Source organism: Cervus canadensis, chromosome 3 (assembly GCF_019320065.1).
Source record: "Cervus canadensis isolate Bull #8, Minnesota chromosome 3, ASM1932006v1, whole genome shotgun sequence".
In the NCBI taxonomy this organism is placed as follows: Eukaryota; Metazoa; Chordata; class Mammalia; order Artiodactyla; family Cervidae; genus Cervus; species Cervus canadensis.
Genome location: NC_057388.1, coordinates 105,533,832 through 105,552,863, shown reverse-complemented (window position 1 = coordinate 105,552,863; position 19,032 = coordinate 105,533,832). Strand labels below are relative to the sequence as shown.

At 37.1% G+C, this 19,032-nt stretch overlaps 1 protein-coding gene across 1 annotated transcript in view; it reads right to left on the bottom strand.

Moving 5' to 3' along the window:
• The window catches only part of CNTNAP2 (contactin associated protein 2), a 2,193,843-nt gene that overhangs the window by 1,284,910 nt on the left and 889,901 nt on the right, over positions 1–19,032 (bottom strand). Inside the window, exon 5 of the mRNA XM_043463954.1 lies at positions 13,820–13,967. Within this exon, the coding sequence (XP_043319889.1) occupies positions 13,820–13,967 (148 nt within the window). The remainder of the gene's footprint in view (positions 1–13,819; positions 13,968–19,032) is intronic.

Sequence of the window (19,032 nt, the reverse complement as noted above, 5' to 3'; positions counted from 1 at the left end):
ATATATATATATATATATATATATATATATATATTACTGAATCACTTTGCTGTATAGCAGCAGTTAATACAACATTGTAAATCAACTACACTTCAATAAAAATAATAATAATTTTCAATTGTCTAAAAAGAACAAACATGGAAATAGTGATATATTGATACTTAATTTTGAAATGTGACCCCAGTATAATACAGGTTATAAGATCATAACCAATAGCATTCCTATTCTTTACCTCTACCCCCCTAAAAGGTATTGAATTTCCTTTTACCAAAAAAAAAAAATCAATTTTGTGGTCAAGATTATTATGAAATAAGTGAATTATCTGAACTACGTTGAAGCTGCCTGGAACTATCCAAATAGCTTTGATTTGGTCAGTTCAATTTATAGCAATAAAAAAATCTGCCGAACTAATGTAATGACATCATCCACTAAAGAAACTGCTTGAACCTCTATATAAAGCATAGTTCTTTCTACCTGTCATGCTCCGCTATGTACGTCCCTGAATAAACATGATTAAGATGACACAGCTATTGAACTCTCAAAATCCAAAAAGCTTTCACTTGTAACATCATTTCTTTTCTTAGCACAGACCTATGTGGTAGGGAGGGAGAGGGAGGCATAGCATGTCACATGGACTGGAAATATTTCACACAGATTACTGAATAGATTCACAGCGTCATGTGGAATTATGTGGTCAACGGAAGTGTTATTAAAAATGTAAAGCCTGGCCTTTCTTCTTTCCTTAATCAGTAGTCATACAGCCATTTGAAAAGCAAGTTGAGAAGTAGACTAAAGCTTCATTTAACTTGTTTCCTCTCTTTTAGAGAAAATCATCCTTCACACTATACATTAAAAGTCAATGTTTTTCAAGGCTGAATGGAGTATGTGAAAACAATATGAATTTGTAGACTATTAGCGACTTAGCAGCAGCAGCAGCGAGGCCTATTCTACAATATTTCTATCATGTTTAACTGTCTAGTGGCAAAGGTGAAATGCAAGGAACCGTCATACAAATATCATTTGACTTAAATGTTATAAAGGATCGTCAATCTTATTTTGATCTCAAACTTAAATTCACATTAAAGAAAATGTAAAAACAGTCAAGATAGAATACAAACTTATTCTAACTGAATAGACTATACAACTAAAGACAAAGTAATGATGATCTGACCATTAATCAAGATAAAACAGTTTGTATTTTAGAAAATCAGGAGAAATTTTCCGTGATTCTTCACAAATAGCACAGATTAAAGATACAAGAATTCAACAGGTCATTTTCCCTTGCAATACTGATGTCAATAAGGTGATAGAACGGTGTTTCCCATTGGTACTGCATACATAGGGAATTGATCTCTATAAGTTCAGTATAATACCATAACTATCACCTTCATCAATATTAAGTCTAAGCAAATTTCAGCATGCAGAATATACTTTCTGCACATAGCAGGCACTAAAATATAGAAGAAAAATTAAACCTATTCTAAAAAATGTATCCATTTTCTTATCTCAAAGTGACTAACAATATAATCAATCAATTACAGTTGGTGACAAACATTATCTGTACTTGCAGTTCTCAGCTGGGGGCGGGGGGTAGGCAATTTAGCCCGTCACTCCCAGGAGACATTTCCTAATGTCTGGTTTCAATTTTGGTGGTCAAAACTGGAGGAGGCAAGATGTGCAGCTAACATCTAATGCATGGAATACAGGGATGCTGCTTAAGATTCTATTTACAATGAGTAGGACATCCTCTTTCCTGCCACGCCCAACAGTGAATTATCTGGCCAAAAACATCAACAGGGTCAAGGATGAGAGACTTTGACCTATACTCAAATTCTCTGCTGCCAGATTATAAAATATGATTTGCTTTAAAACATTTATTATTTTATTTTAGAAATGTTAAAAATAAGTAAGTAAAAAGAAAATAGAGAATAAGTGCCAAGAACTAGAAAAACTGCAGGCAATGAGGTGATCTAGAGTGATGATGGAAGATCATGTGAGGGATGGAGGAGTCTGGAACCAAGACCAGAATGAGCCTACACTGTTGTGTGATGAAGAGGGGAAACACAATGTGCTCTCCAGTCATCTTATGATCTTGAGTTGAGTACCTCCTTGGTAGCATGGTTTTAAATGAATTTGTAAAATTCATCACATTTTACCTAAACATGGTTGATGAAAGCTCATCTGGAGAATGTCTTGAAACCCCTTTTTCTGCTCTAGCCCTCAGACATGCTCCTGGACCTCTCACTGAGTTGTGTTGTAATAATCACTGCACCTGCTCTTTGAATGCTGACTCTAGTATTAGTAAATATGCATTATTTTGGGTCAGCTAAAACCATCCCCTGTAATAGATGGACATAATATGTCTGAATTTGGAGTAGAGGTTAATCAGAGGGGCCACTGAACCAGTTGTACTCAAATACTTGTAACAGTGGGTAAATTCAGGCACACTTTCACCTAATTCTGCACAACACAGGAAAACCCTGTAATATGATATCAGGGCAAGAATGATCTTTTCAATTTTTTTTTTTTATCCATTCATCTTTTTTTTTTTTCAATTATTTTTATTAGTTGGAGGCTAATTACTTCACAACATTGCAGTGGGTTTTATCATACATTGACATGAATCAGCCATGGAGTTACCTGTATTCCCCATCCCGATCCCCCCTCCCACCTCCCTCTCCACCCGATTCCTCTGGGTCTTCCCAGTGCACCAGGCCCGAGCACTTGTCTCATGCATCCCACCTGGGCTGGTGACCTGTTTCACCCTAGATAATATACATGCTGTTCTCTCGAAACATCCCACCCTCACCTTCTCCCACAGAGTCCAAAAGTCTGTTCTGTACATCTGTGTCTCTTTTTCTGTTTTGCATATAGGGTTATCATAGGAAAGAGGATTTCCCTCCCAAGCACTGGAACATTTTCATTTCAAAGTAAGTGTAAGAAGGTACTTGTCCAATCTCTGGATTTATTTTGTACAGGACACAAATGCAGTTGCTAGAGAGTTTAAAATAGCACAAACTAAATATACACAACCTGATAAACAGCAGGTTAACTGCAGGGAAGGAAGAACATTGCCTGAGGTTTTGCATGCTGTTGATTTGACCAAGTCTGGTAATTAATACAATCCATGTGGTGATATTCGGTTTAGATGGTTAAATCACATTTATACAAATAAAGGTTTTATCCAGAGCTTAATTTTACCATAACTTTAAGAAACAAGTAATGAAGAGACTTTACTAAGACCTAAAATTAAGGCCCAATAGTATGTACACTGACATCTAAGAAAAATGAGAGGGTGTCAGATAATTCAGATAACCTACCACCAAGTTCACCTCACACCCTGCTCCCATGTGTAAGGTCCCCCAGCCCAAACCACTCCCTTAGCTCAGGAATGAGGTATGAACGTGAAAGTATTAGCCGCTCACTCCTGTCTGACTCTGCAACCCTGTGGACTGTAGCCCACCCGGCTCCTCTGTCTATGGGATTTTCCAAGCAAAAATACTGGAGTGGGTTGCCATGCCCTTCTCCAGGGGATCTTCCTGACCCAGGGGTGAAGCATAGTTCCTACCAATTCCTGAGCATTCAGGTTATGAAACATCTTCATTCAGCACCTCAATAATTACCTAGCTTAAGAATTATTTTTCAGGGAGCTGTGAATATAAACCAGAGAAACTAAAGCAGCCTGAAAAAGGATATACTATTCAAAACATTTCACAGATGAAGACTTTCCTCCTAGAAAAGATAATTATTTGGCGGAGCTTCCGGGTACCATAATTGGAATGTTTAAAGAAATTGGTGCAGGTCTGCTGCCATCTTTCTTCCTTAAGGCCATTTCCCCAGGAACTGGAAATGAAGTGAATCATAGGACAGCTTCTTTACCTTCTCCCAAAACAATCATGAAAGGCTGAAAAGATCAATATGACATTGTTTGGAGCATAAGAAAATATCGGGTTGGCCGAAAAGCTGATTTCAATTTTTCTGTTACATCCTTTGGACAAACTTGAATCAACTTTTTGGCCAATCCAATACTACGTATGTTTTCCATCCAGAATAGGAATATAAAAAGGAAAACTGTGTTAATTCTCTTCAAGTCTAGGTATGAATGATCTGACACTAGTTTAATAAGAATAAATAATCAAATGTTTTAAAATGACTGACTTCTAATTTTTAAGTGATATATAATTGGGATTGTTAGAAATATAAAAGTCAGCTTACTAAATGATTATTTTATTATATTATTACTTTCAATTCATGAAGGTGATAATTGCCAATTTAAATATTTGTTCTTCTCTCCCCCTAGCTAAGCTAATTTAAATAGAGATAATTCAGACTAATAACTCAGGAATAGAAAATGAATTAAAAAAAACCTCAGTTTATATTTGCAACACTTTAAATTTTACTTCTTCTTCACAGACAAGAATTGTAAGTGAAATATTGATGAACTGTATAACTGTACCTTGGATTTTAATGCTCTTTGCAATTACCTAACATATATAAGAATTAACATTTATGTAAAAAGGAGTTAAAAGGTCTTAGGAGCTGAGATTTTCTTGGAAATACACTAAGGGTGATAAACATTCTGCACCAAAAATGCAAAGAAAGCTTGAGTTGTATTGTTCTCAAGTCGTCCTTAAATGCGTAAATTTTGATGATCCGTCATTTAAATTTTCCTATTGGACATTAAGGATATGCAATATTGTTGAGATATTTTTCTTGCTAAATATCTCCTTTTATATGTTCTTACAGTGAAAACCAATGAGAATGTTTATAGTCACTGAAATCTACAAATAATATTTTCTGTAGGTCACCACTGTGACAAAGTGCTAGTGAGTAGAGAAGAAGAAAAGAATAATTAACAAGAGGGGTGAGGTATCAAATGTCAAAGAGGAAGCAATGCTATAGACTGCTTTGCAGGATTCCTAACTCTGCAATGAACTCCCTTATGCAAATCACATAAATCTGTCAGTCTTGGCTTCCTCATTAGTAAAATAAGGAATTGGGCTGGCGGTCTCTTGGGAAGTTTTTCAAGTTCTGGTAGAGCACACATACATATCTTTGTTTTAATCAAAATACCTTATTTGTAAATCACACTGAAGCATGGTTATTTTCATCATTTTATTATTTTTATCAAGTTATAAAATATTATGCTTTGCTTTAATATGCTTACTTTTTTCATGGAAAATTATTTTATGAAAAGAATTTTGGACTAACATTTTCAATAAAAATATATCACTTCTTATTCCACAGTAGAAGTATATGATTATTCCTAATTTGGGGCTGCAAACATGGGTCTGATCACATGTTATTTGGTACTAATAATTTTAGTTTTCTTTAAATCAACATTGTTGATTTTATACGTGAACTCTGAAAATTCTCGAGGGTACATTTAAAGTTAGACTTTGTAGTAAGCAATACAAGGAATACCTGATTGTAAACCACTGACTTACTGAATATTTTTCCAAAATATGAACTAGCTGTCATTTGTGACTGCCTTGTATTTAAAGTAGAATGCTACACTTGCTATGTCTTCTCATTGAACAGATTCAACAGTATCTTGCAAGTAAATAAATTACACTGGAAAAAATTAATTAAATGCTGAAAGCTTGTATCTCCCCAGACATGAAAAATGAGAATGCATTTCTTTGTTTTTCATATGGTAAATTTCCTTCCAATGCAAATGTCACCCTCAAATGTCAATCTACAAATGAGGCTCACTGAGTACCTGACTTTTTACTACATAAAATGATGATACCTTGTTTTATATCTATACTTTTAGATTCTTAGAAAAGTAAAGACCATGACACAAATGATCCAGTACATTTTCACCAATTCAACAAATATCAAACAGCTGCCAGAATGATCAGTAGTGATATTATCACCAGTGAGGTGACCCACAACTGTTACTGGTCGCTAAGTTGTGTCCAACTCTTTGCAACCCCATGGACTGCAGCATGCCAGCCTCCTCGATTCTCTACTGTCTCTCAGGATTTGCTCAAATCCATGTCCAGACCCACAATTAGATATATACAGTCTATTTCAAAGTATCCCAATTCCAGTTTGAAATACAACCTACTTTTTAAAGAATCGAATAACACTACTTGTGCTTGAATCTAAATTTCATTTCCCTTAATAACAAGACTATTTCTGGTTATACACAGCAAATGTATTTTTATCTAATTGCACACAAGCTAAAGGTCACAGCATGTCCTTGCATATATAATATATTTTCATGACAATTTTAATTATCTCTTTACTATATGTGTAACTTGACTTTGATAGCTATTAAGTCTATTTTTAAGAGTTTTTTTTGAGGCGGAGCATTTTTAAAGTTTTTATTTAATTTGTTACAGTACTTCTTCTGTTTACTCTTTTAGCCTCCTGGGTGGAACCTGCACCCCTGCACTGGAAGGCCACTGGGCCGTAAGTGCAGTCCCTCTTACATCTATGTTTATATCTCTGGAGAAGGAAATGGCAAACCACTCCAATATCCTCACCTGGAAAATTCCTACCGAGAGGCCTCGGGTAGGCTGTAGTCCATGGGGTTGCAAAGAGTTGGGCACCACTGAGTGACTAACACTTTATTAATTTACTTTCATTTACACATTATTCAATATAAAATTCAAGTAAGTTAGTAAGAGTGTGATATTCTTCCTTCTGATGTTAAACTATTCATATTTCTAATTCACGAAGCAGCCTCATGAAATTGTGCTTTAAGATACTTTCAAATAGAAATAAAACAAGGTCTAGAAACGTTTAACTAGAGAAAGAAATACTGAAATACTGAGTTTTTAAGACTCTTTTGGTACATTTATTAAGATATTCAGTTTAGTAGTGGACCCCTAGAGCACCATTCAATATGATGTATATAACAGAATCATACTCTGTTCAACCAATGGAAGAATCTATACACCATCAAACAGTAATCAATTTTCACTGAGGGAATAAATTAGGTCTATATCATTTAGATCAGCCATTAGTTCAATTCAGCAAACATAAATTGTGTGCTGGGAATGTGCTAATTAGTGGAATGCAAATGACAGCTAAGATGACTCTCTGCCCTCTCCAATACCTTACAGTCTGCTATATTTTGGAATGTTTTGACAAATACCAAATATTAGATAAATAAATACTAGAAATATTTATTAGGTTGGTGCAAAAGTAAGTGCAGTTTTGCATTGCTCAACTTTGCCAGTTGATATAGGAATACATTCTTAAATAAACATGTTTATGTTGCACAGCATTTTAATGCTCATTTCTTGCTTGCATTTTTTGCTAATGACATTACTTGCTGTGTATTTTATGTTTATTTAGACTAGGGAAATGATGTTAGACAAAAAGCAAATTTGAGTGAGTTTCTTATTTGAGTTCAAAATGGATCGTAAAGTACCAGAGATAACTCGCAACATTAACAATGCATTTGACTCAGGAACTGTTAATGAACATATAGCTCAATGGTGATTCAAGAAATGTTGCAAAGGAGACAAGAGCCTTGAAGATGAGAAGCACAGTGGCCAGGCATTGAAAGTCAACAACAACAAAATGAGAGGTTCATTGAAGCTGATCCTCTTACAACAACACGAGAATTTGCCAAAGAACCCACCATCAACCATTCTGTGGTGGTTTGGCATTTGAAGCAAATTGAAAAGGTAGAAAAGCTTGATGAATGGGTACCTCCTGAGCTCACCAAAAAAAAAAAAAAAAATTGTCCTTTTGAAATGTCTTCTCTTATTCTATTCAAAAACAATGAACCATTTCTTGACTGGATTGTGACATGTGACGGAAAGTGGATTTTATACAACAACCGGCAACAACCAGCTTAGTGGTTGGACTGAGAAGAAGCTCCAAAGCACTTCCCAAAGCCAAACTTGCACCAAAAAAAGGTCACAGTCATTGTTTGGTGGTTTGTTGCCTGTCTGATCCACCACAGCTTTCTGAATCCCAGCGAAACCACTATACCTGAGAAGTATGATCAGCAAATTGATGAAATGCACCAAAAACTGCAATGCCCGCAGCCAGCATTTGTTCAATAGAAAGAACCCAAGTCTTCTCTGCAACAATGCCTGACTGCATATTGCACAAGCAATGCTTCAAAAGTTGAACGAATTGTGCTACAGAGTTTTGCCTCATCCGCCATATCCACCTGCCCTCCATCAATTGACTACCACTTTTTCAAGCCATCTTGACAACTTTTTGCAGGGAAAATCCTTCCACAACCAACAGGTGGCAGAAAATGTTTTCCAAAAGTTTGTCAAACCCCAAAGCACAGATTTTTTTTTTTACACTACAAGAATAAACAAACATTTTTCATTGGCAAAAATGCGTTGATTGTAATGGTTCCTATTTTGATTGATAAAGGTATGTTTGAGCCTAGTTATAATGATCGGATGTGAAGAGCTGTCTCACTGGAAAAGACCCTGATTCTGGGAAAGATTGAGGGCAGGAAGAGAAGGGGGTGACAGAAAATGAGATGGTTGGATGGCATCACATACTCAATGGACATGAGTTTGAGCAAGCTCCAAAAGCTAGTGAAGGACCGAGAAACCTGCCGTGCTGCAATCCATGGTGTTGAAAAACGTCGGACATGACTGAGCAACTGAATGACAATATAATGATTTAAAATTCATGCTCTGAAATCACAAGTACATTTGCACCAACCTAATACATAGTATCTCTAATTTTCTAGATCTCTAGTCTTTCCCATTCTGTTGTTTTCCTCTATTTCTTTGCACTGATTGCTGAGGAAGGCTTTCTTATCTCTCCTTGCTATTCTCTGGAATTCTGCATTCAAATGGGAATATCTTTCCTTTTCTCCTTTGCTTTTCACTTCTCTTCTTTTCACAGCTATTTGTAAGGCCTCCTCAGACAGCCATTTTGCCTTTTTGCATTTCTTTTCCATGGGGATGGTCTTGATCCCTGTCTCCTGTACAATGTCACGAACCTCCATCCATAGTTCATCAGGCACTCTGTCTATCAGATCTAGTCCCTTAAATCTATTTCTCACTTCCACTGTATAGTCATAAGGGATTTGATTTAGGTCATACCTGAATGGTCTAGTGGTTTTCCCTACTTTCTTCAATTTAAGTCTGAATTTTGCAATAAGGAGTTCATGATCTGAGCCACAGTCAGCTCCCAGTCTTGTTTATGCCAACTGTATAGAGCTTCTCCATCTTTGGCTGCAAAGAGTACAATCAATCTGATTTCGGTGTTGACCATCTGGTGATGTCCATGTGTAGAGTCTTCTCTTGTGTTGTTGGAAGAGGGTGTTTGCTATGACCAGTGCGTTCTCTTGGCAAAACTCTATTAGCCTTTGCCCTGCTTCATTCTATACTCCAAGGCCAAATTTGCCTGTTACTCCAGGTGTTTCTTGACTTCCTTTGGGGGCAGGAGGAGAAGGGGACGACAGAGGATGAGAAAGCTGGATGGCATCACCGACTTGATGGACACGAGTTTGAGTGGACTCCGAGAGTTGGGGATGGACAGGGAGGCCTGGTGTGCTGTGATTCACGGGTTCGCAAAGAGTTGGACACGACTGAGTGACTGAACTGAACTGAATACATAGTATAATAGACTATGTAAAAAAAATGATGTGGTTCATTATGAAATTCAGAGAAATCTTCTTGTTGGAAATCACATCTCAACTGAATCTTGAAGGATAAGACAAATTAATCAGGAGAACGATGGAGAGGGAGGATACTTTGAGTGAATACAAGTTACAGAAGTAGGTCATATACTCAGAAAAAAGGATAGTTTGTATAGTGGAGCATAGAGTACAACATGCAAATTATAGGCTGTAGCAGCAGAGGTAATAAGAAGGGCACTGTATTTCAAGCTAACAACTTAAGACATTATAGGTAGGCTCATAAAGTGCTTTAAGCAGAGGTGTGATATGACCTGATTTGCATTTTAAATTTTAAATTAGTAGAATGCTTTACAAATAGAATTCAATAAATGCTAATGAAACAGATGAATCTGTGTGATGATACATTGATTCCCAAAATTTAAACTTCATGAGTATATGTGTGTGTATGTATATGTGTGTGTGATGAACACAAAACACAATAATACAAGTATTATGCAAAATGAAACATCTAATGTAAACAGGAAAACGTGGGTTGACATTCAGAAGTATTTCTTATTTCTCTGCCCTTTGTGAAGATCTTCACCGAAATTCTTACTTATCTTAATGAATAAATACTGCACTGGGTTGAATTACATTTCTCCCAAACACATAACCACCAAGAAAGTCAAAATGTGACCTTATTTGGAAATAGGGTCTTTACAGAAGTAATCAGTTCCTTCAAGATGAGGTCATACTGGGTAAGGGTGACTCCAATGACTCATGAACTTGTAAGACAGTCAAGTGAAGACACAGAGATAGAAATACAGAGGGAAGACGGTCATGTGAAGGTACAGAGACAGACACACAGAGGGAAGATAGCCACGTGAAGGCAGAGGCAGGCATTGGAACAAAGCAGCAACAGGTCACAGAACACCAAGAACTGCTGACAACCACCAGATGCGAGAAAGACTGATGCTGAAGCTGAAGCTCCAATACTTTGGCCACCTAATGCAAAGAGCCAACTCATCAGAAAAGACTCTGATGCTGGGAAAGATTGAAGGCGGAAGAAGAAAGGGACGACAGAGGATGAGATGGTTGGATGGCATCACAGACTCAGTGGGCATGAGTTTGAGTAAGCTCTGGGAGTTGGTGATAGACATGGAAGCTTGGCATGCAGCAGACCATGGGGTCGCAAAGAGTTGGGCACGACTGAGTGACTAAACACCACTACCATCATCAGATGCTAGAGGAGAGGTATGGGTCAGTTACTCCCTCTGAGTCTCCAGATAGAAACAGCTATGCTAACACCTTAATTCCAGACATGTCTCCAGAACCATAAGAGAATAAATTTCTGTTGTCCTAAGCCACACAGTTTATAGTATTATTTTATAACAGCCCTTGGAACCTAATACACACACATGGCAGCATCTCCTATCTAGGCTGCAAAGGTGCTAGGGGAGTAGACTGTGGGCCCTAGAAGACGATATTCCCATTAGCACAGCATGAATAGAACAAAACACTGTCCTCCTACTACTTGTATTTGGCATCTCCTCATATGCCTGTCTCATATGTCTGGCACTTATTTTCCACCTGGATTTGCACTGGGAAATATTTACAGGCTTGATTATTTATTCATCCAAACTGAATGCATATATAAAAATTACTTTGGTTTGTGTGTCCCCTGATTTGCCAAGGTGCTACCTTACTTTTATGGAGACTCTGGTTAAAAGCTAATTCAGTATTTGCTATAAAAAAAACACGCACTACTTTAATCAATACACCATGCAGGGCTTTTGTAAGATGAATGTTTGAGTGTTTCAGCCATAAATGATTTTTAAAAGTTATTAGACTGAGAACCTCTCCCTTCTGCTTCATGCAGTCCCTTCGGAACAGAGTAAGAAGATTAGCATCAGTGTTTGGGGAGCAAGCTTACTGAGTCAGAAGACGTGAGGAATATCATTAAGTTTTTTAAATAACAGCATGCACTTGTTTCAACTAAATTTGAGGGGAAACCAAATGTAGAGGGAGCAGAATGATTTAAAATGAGTCTAAATTCATTGAAGCTGGAATATATATTATCATCAAGACAAGTCAGGAAAACAAAAACAGCAGAGGTCCTAGAGGCTTAAAAGCAGTGGCCTGTAACTAAACTTCCTTCACCTGGAATAGAGTGAACTTCTTACTTGCAACCTTGAAAAGTGCCTAATTTTTCAGATGACAGAGTGATTGTGGAAAGGCTTCAGAAAAGAAAAGTGACAGATACAAGGGGACTTTCAGTGGGTATACACTCCCACAGAAGCAGCAATCTATTGATGTTTTTTCTTCTCTAGTTCTTCTGGCAAACTTTGAAGGAAAAGAAGAGGAAAAGAAGAACAACCCCATTACCTAACCTGCAGGTATAAGGCAGACCTCAGACAAATCCCCTAAGGGGTTTCTCAGAAGATGAGAAAAATCATTTCTTTTCCATGGGAGTGATGCAAGCCTAGTTTCTCCTTGTTGGACCATGGCAGGACTACTATTTTTAAGGGGGCAAAATATGAGTGTTTCTGATTGAAGTTTCCCCTCTCAAAGATCCATAATTCCCTTATCACTGAAACCTTAAACAACGCCCTTGAGACAAATCAATGGTCCAATAAATGAAAAAAATACAATAAAATAGAAAGCCATCTAACGGGCCACTCTAGTCTGAATTCCAATACAGGCAAATTTATAACACAGTAATCTTGGAAACATTTTCCATAATAAACATGTTTAACACACCATTTTCTTATTACAGACATGTATTTTTTCTTGGAAAAGACTTAAGTATATTTTACACTCCTCATACATAGATGTATGAGAAATAATGGGATCTGGATATTAGTTAGAAAAATGACCTGGTTAGAAAAGTAACTTGGAGAAGGAAATGGCAACCCACTCCAGTTTTCTTTCCTTGAAATCCCATGAACAGAGGAGCCTGGAGGGCTACAGTCCATCACGGGGTTGCAAAAGAGGAGGACACGACTATAACTAACTATGCAGTAACAGCAAGAGGAATGGCTAGTCATCAAAGTTTTGATAGTAGAGACAGTTCCTATGATGATTAAAGTATCATTTTCCAAACTAGGAAAAAAATCAGAGATTGCCATTAGAAATAAATATTCTAGGCTGCTTAGATTATAAAAAGGACACAGGAGGAAAATAAGAAGCAGTTGTTTTGGTTCTTATGATCTGTACTATCCAATATGGTAGCCAATGGTCATGCTACTTAATTTCAAATTCAAATCAATGGAAATTAAATAAAGCTTAGTTCTCAATTGTCTTAGCTACATTTCAAGTGCTCGATAACCACAAGTGGCTGCGTTTGGAGAAGATTTAGAACATTTACAACTTGGTATAAAGTTTTACCTTACTTTATGTGGTCAATTTATCATTTCCTCCACTGACATCTATTGGCATAAATATTAATCTGGTTTCCCGAAGTGTAGGACTTTTTTCTCCAGTGAGGTTTATATACTAGGAAAGCCAAGCTTCCTATTTAGCTTCAAGCATGTTTCCTTCTCATCTTGTGATTGCCAAGGACCAGGCTTGATGGAAAACCTCATGATAGCACTAGCTCAACATTTTACAAAGCTACTTGAAACAATTACGGAACACACTGTCATATTTTAAATCGCATTCGAGTCAACGGACGATATGACCTTTGGCACACTGCTTTTGCCCTTTACTGTGCATTTGAAAGTACCTTCACTGATGGTGTTGGTTTTAAAATGGATATTTTCAAAGAAAGCCATCTCAAAAGTAAGATGCATGTCTATATAGCATAATGAGGAAGAAAAAAGAGACAGGGTTGGTTTTTAAAATTACTCAATTAGACAAAACAAAAGACAATTCAACAGAAGTACAGGCATGGTTCCCAACAATTCCTTCAAAAAAGACGGTATACAAACTACCAGTAAGGATAACCTCTTTAAAAACTTGAAAAATATTCATTATTTTTCAAGCATTTTAATTAACAAGCTTTGCTGTGTTAGTACACTTAACAATAATCATTTCCCAAATCCTCTACTAAAGGTATTCTTAGTGTATTCTTATATGTGTGTTTGTGTAAAAATGTAAATATATATTTAAAACATATGACCAACTTTATATGGCTTTTATGTAAAGATACATGGCAATTCACTGTCAGAGAAAGCAACTAAAATAATTCAAAATAATGAAATTACTAATTACATGAAGATGGCAAAAATCTACCACCACTTTCCACAGCGCGTTACTTACAGTAAGAACAGCCATAGACCTCGATCCTGAGCCCAATGCGGCCTTCTCCATTCCAATCCAGAGGCACGAAGCGGACGTAGCGGGCAATGACCGGATGCTGTAAATCGTGCCGGACAACACTATCGGAGTTGACGTTCCCAGGAAATGCCTGGGAAAAAAAAAAGAGAGGTTTGAAAATAAGGGGAAAATACTTTGAAAAACATGATGTACTCTATGTGCTATTATAAACTTAAACTGTGTTTGCAATGGAGGTATTTTATACTCTCCAAACCATAAACAAACCAAAAAAAGCTTCCACACTTTCTTTATTTGAAAAACAGGACCAATTTTAAATGTGAGCTAAGACAAAGCTTCCATGGGTTCTTTCATATATGGAAATGCACACACGTTAAAAGAATGAAACACTCTGACATACACTGTGGTATCCAATAAACAATTATGAGTTCTGTCATTTTACGTTTAAACTATGCAGTATGCATTTTTTTAAACACCCTGCAACCACATTTCTTGCTTTTTAAAAATCTTCTCTACATGACTACCCATGCCATCATCAGAAATCTGAAAAAAATTTCAACATTGAATTTGGCAAAAAGAACAATTGAATACACTGTGCAGAGGTCAGGGACTTCTACATTTTATTAGCATAACTATATGTGAACATATTTATTTCATTTGTCTTATTAACAGAAGATTTTGTCAAGAATTATTTGCCACAATTCTTTTTATGTTGAAAGTTCACATTGTCTATTTTTTTGGCAGAGAAAAAATGGATTTTCTTTGGGCATGGCCATCATTCCACAGCAAACATTTATAAAACATTTACTGCATAATAAGCATAAAACAAAGTAATATGGGGAAGCCAGAAGTAAGGAAAGCACTAGATGTTACACTCAAAAAGAGTGTGCAATCTAATAACAGGAAAAATATTAATATGAAGTTAAAGTAAGGAAGATTTAAAGCAAGAGACTATTGTCAAATAAATGAGAAATAAACATGTAAGCTATTTAAAACACGTTTTGTTGTTGTTGTTTAGTTTCCAAATTGTGTCTGACTTTGTGACCTCATGCCCTTAGCCCACCAGGCTCCATTGTCCATGGGATCTCTCAAATAAGAACACTGGAGTGAGTGGCCATTTCCTTCTCCAGTTTTAAACATGAGCTGCTTTAATTTCATATACACATTTTAGCTGTCCCTATCTTAAATAACTTGAGTTTTTGGAAATCTACATTCCACATGAGATTCTCTTTTATATTTTTAAAATAATCTCTTAAACATTGAAATAAAAAATTTAGAAAGAACACTGAACATTTTAAGTCATAACATGGTACAATATAAGCACTATATTACATGGCTAATCTGTTGCATTCTTAACTGATATTTTGAATTTGTTTCTATATTAAATCAGAAGTTTTATCTCTTTTAAATGTATCTTTTACAACAACTTTTAAAAGATAAAATTATTATGAAGCAAGTAAAGAGATACTTTCAATAAAGAGTACATAGTAGCTTTGAAACAGAAGGCTCTGGTTTAATTGCACACAAATCAGTTCAGTTCAGTCTCTCAGTCATGTCCGACTCTTTGCGACCCCATGAATCGCAACACACCAGGCCTCCCTGTCCATCACCAGCTACCGGAGTCTACCCAAACCCATGCCCATCGAGTCAGTGATGCCATCCAGCCATCTCATCCTCTGTCATCCCCTTCCCCTCCTGCCCCCAATCCCTCCCAGCATCAGGGTCCTTTCTAATGAGTCAACTCTTCGCATCAGGTGGCCAAAGTATTGGAGTTTCAGCTTCAGCATCAGTCCTTCCAATGAACACCCAGGACTGATTCCTTTAGGATGGACTGGTTGAATCTTCTTGCAGTCCACAATACATGTATGCAAAAATGTATGTTGAAATATTTCCTCAAGATTTAAACTACTCTTTAGAACATTCAGTTGGCTCCAATAATCTGGAAAATGGACAGTAGGCTATGTCTGTGTGTGTGTGTGTTTGTGTGCGTGCAAACGTGCTAGAGTTCAGTAGCATCCTACTATTTGCTACCCCATGGAACATGGCCTGCCAGGCTTCTCTGTCCATGGGATTTTTCCAGGCAAAAATACTGGAGTGGGTTGCCATTTCCTTGTCCGGGGATCTTCCTGACCCACGGATGGAACCTGTGTCTCCTGCATTGCAGGTGGATTCTTTATCAGCTGAGTTACCAGGAAGTCCTAATAGTCTATAACATATACAATTATATGCTTTGGAAACTGAGATATTCTTCAATAATGATTCCTACTGTGCTCTCCTTGGTTTTCCTGAAGCTGTGATGTTGGCTAAAAAGTTCATTCAGGTTTTAATCATTCATAAGATTTTATTGAAAAAAATGCAAAATACAAGCTTTTTGGCCATACCAATACATACTACCACTGCCTTTCAAAATAGCCACATTCTCTTCAATTCTTCAATGGACAAAACTATTTGAGCTTTAGATCTTAAATTTCATCACATAAATAGACATCTTCTTTGCATCGTGCTAACAACATTTGATCAAGGAAAACAGATTTCTTTTTCTTTGTAGGTATTTTTCTAGCCAGCTTTTAGTTTTACATAAAAGCCACAAATTTATTTTAATAAACTGTGGCTGCATTTTACTATCATTATTGGTTGTCCTGGCTTCAAAAGCAATACCAGTGAGAATCCCTGAATTAATTCCCTGAGTGCATATAGACTAATCTAAATATTATCTTAAATAAGATTCAACAAAAGCCAGCAAACAATTTTAACTTAAGGATCAACTATATGCTTAACATATATAGCTATAAGCTTCCCTGGTGGCTCAGATGGTAAAGGGTCTGCCTGCAATGTGGGAGACACGTGTTTGATCCCTGAGTTGGGAAAATCCCCTGGAGAAGGGAATGGAAACCCACTCAAGTATTCTTGCCTGGAGAATCCCATGGACAGGGGAGCCTGGCAGGCTAGTGGTCCATGAGGTCGAGAAGAGTCAGACACGACTGAGTGACTCACACACACACACATACACACACAATTAACATGGTGGTAAGTGGTATACGAATATTAAAAACAACACAGCCAGCAAGTAACTTCCTTAGAAATCTGTTCCTGAGACATTTCTAGTCTGATGAAGCCTGATAAAAGAAAAAAAATTGCTCTGTGTTCTCCTGTTTTTCCTAATACTTCATTTCTGACACCAGATGCATGGGTTTTCCCACACGCCAGACCATTCTCTGTGGACACCAGCCAGCATTCCATACCTTAACTTGATTCTAATACTATGTACCTGGAGGTAGATTCAGATCCCACAGGTGAAGGGCTGAGCTCCACAAGACCACCCCCACTTCTGATGCCAACCTCCAGCCTAGTTTGTTGCCCATGCTTCTGAAAGACCATATGTCAGAGGTCCCCATGACCCCCTCCTATGTAACTGTGTAACCAGGAGAACTATAGAAAGAGATATGCTTTAACTAGACAGGAGGGCAGAATGATGTTTAGGAGATAGAAAGGGAGAAGGACACAGGAGAGGACGGCGGAAGAGTGGAATAAAGAAGGAACTCAGAAGTAAGTCAGAAAGAGAAACACCAGGACAGCATAGTCCATATATATGGAATTTAGAAAGACAGTAATGACGATGCTATATGCACGGCAGCAAAAGAGACACAGATGTAAAGAACAGACTTTTGGACTATGTGGGAGAAGGCGAGGTGGGATGATTTGTGAGAACAGCATTGAAACATGTATATTTCCATACATAAAATAGCTGAGCCTCACAAGTCTGATGCACGAAGCAGGGCACTCAAAGCGGTGCCCTGGGACAACCCAGAGGGATGGGGTGGGGAGGGAAGGGGGAGGGGGTTCAGGATGTGGGGACACATGTGCACCTGTGGCTGATTCATGTCGATGCATGGTAACACCCACAATATTTTAAAGTAATTACTGTCCAACTAAAAGAAATATATTAATTAAAAATACACACACACATACATACACTTGCAAAAGAAGGAACTCAGATCAAGGGCTGGAGATACCCTGAGTCTAGTAGTTGTGGTGAAATTTTTTTCTTTAGGGGTAACTTCTCTAGTCCTCATTTATTTTATTCCTTCTCCCTATGTCTGTCCGCCAAAAAGATCTGACTAACTTATCTAAAAAAATCTACTTTAGAACTAAAATTGTGTACTGTGAAAACATAAACTAAATTATATTCAGGAATAAGTAATAAGGACATATATCTGACTGGAAGAAGCATTCATATTGGAAAATCATGAGTGTTTTAACAAGTTCTGTCTGACTGTAGACAGAGGAATACAGCATGTGTTTCCTTTCTAAATGATAGAATAAGAGCCATATTTAGAAGACCTTGGATGGTGGGAGATCATCATGTTGGGTGCAGAAAGACAAGTAACAGAGTTCAAAGTCAATGCCACATGGTGGGAAGGGAAAATGAGAAACTAAGAGATAGGCATGTTTCAAAAGAAGAATTAATACTTTGAGAGGAGGGAATAAGAGCAATGATATAAACCAATCTATTCACATACTGGCATTGGTGACAAAAAGAGGGAAGAGGGGATAAAATGGTAGACATCCATCCTTTCCCTCCCCAGAAACCTCTTCTCTTTAAGTAACAGCACCTAGATTTTCTTTACAATGTTACTCAGTCACTCTTATTCCACCTGATTCAGGAGAGGCAGATGCCACACCAAGGCTCAACCTTAGTACTTCTGCTCAAAGTGCTATATATTCATATATCCATTCATTCACTCGGGAGACATATGAGAGCTTCGTATGCACCAGATACTGTTCAAATCACTGGGGAGACAGAAGTGGACAATACAGTTTCAGCTCACATGGCATTTGCATTATTAAAGTATACAATATGTCAGTACAAAGTGGGGCATATAATAAACAATATGCAATGGATATATTTAATATTTAAAATAGCCAGGACATGGAAACACTCAAAGTGTTCATTGACAGATGAATGGATAAAGATTTGGTATATGTACACAATGGAACATTACTCAATCATAAAAAAGAACAAAATGCTGCCATTCACCAGCACATGGATGGGCCTAGAGATTATAATACTGAATGAAGTGAGACAGAGAAAGACAAATATCACATGATACTGCTTATATATGGAACCTAGAAAAAATGGTACAAATAAATTTATTTACAAAAGAGAAATAACAGTTATAGATGTAGAAAACAAACTT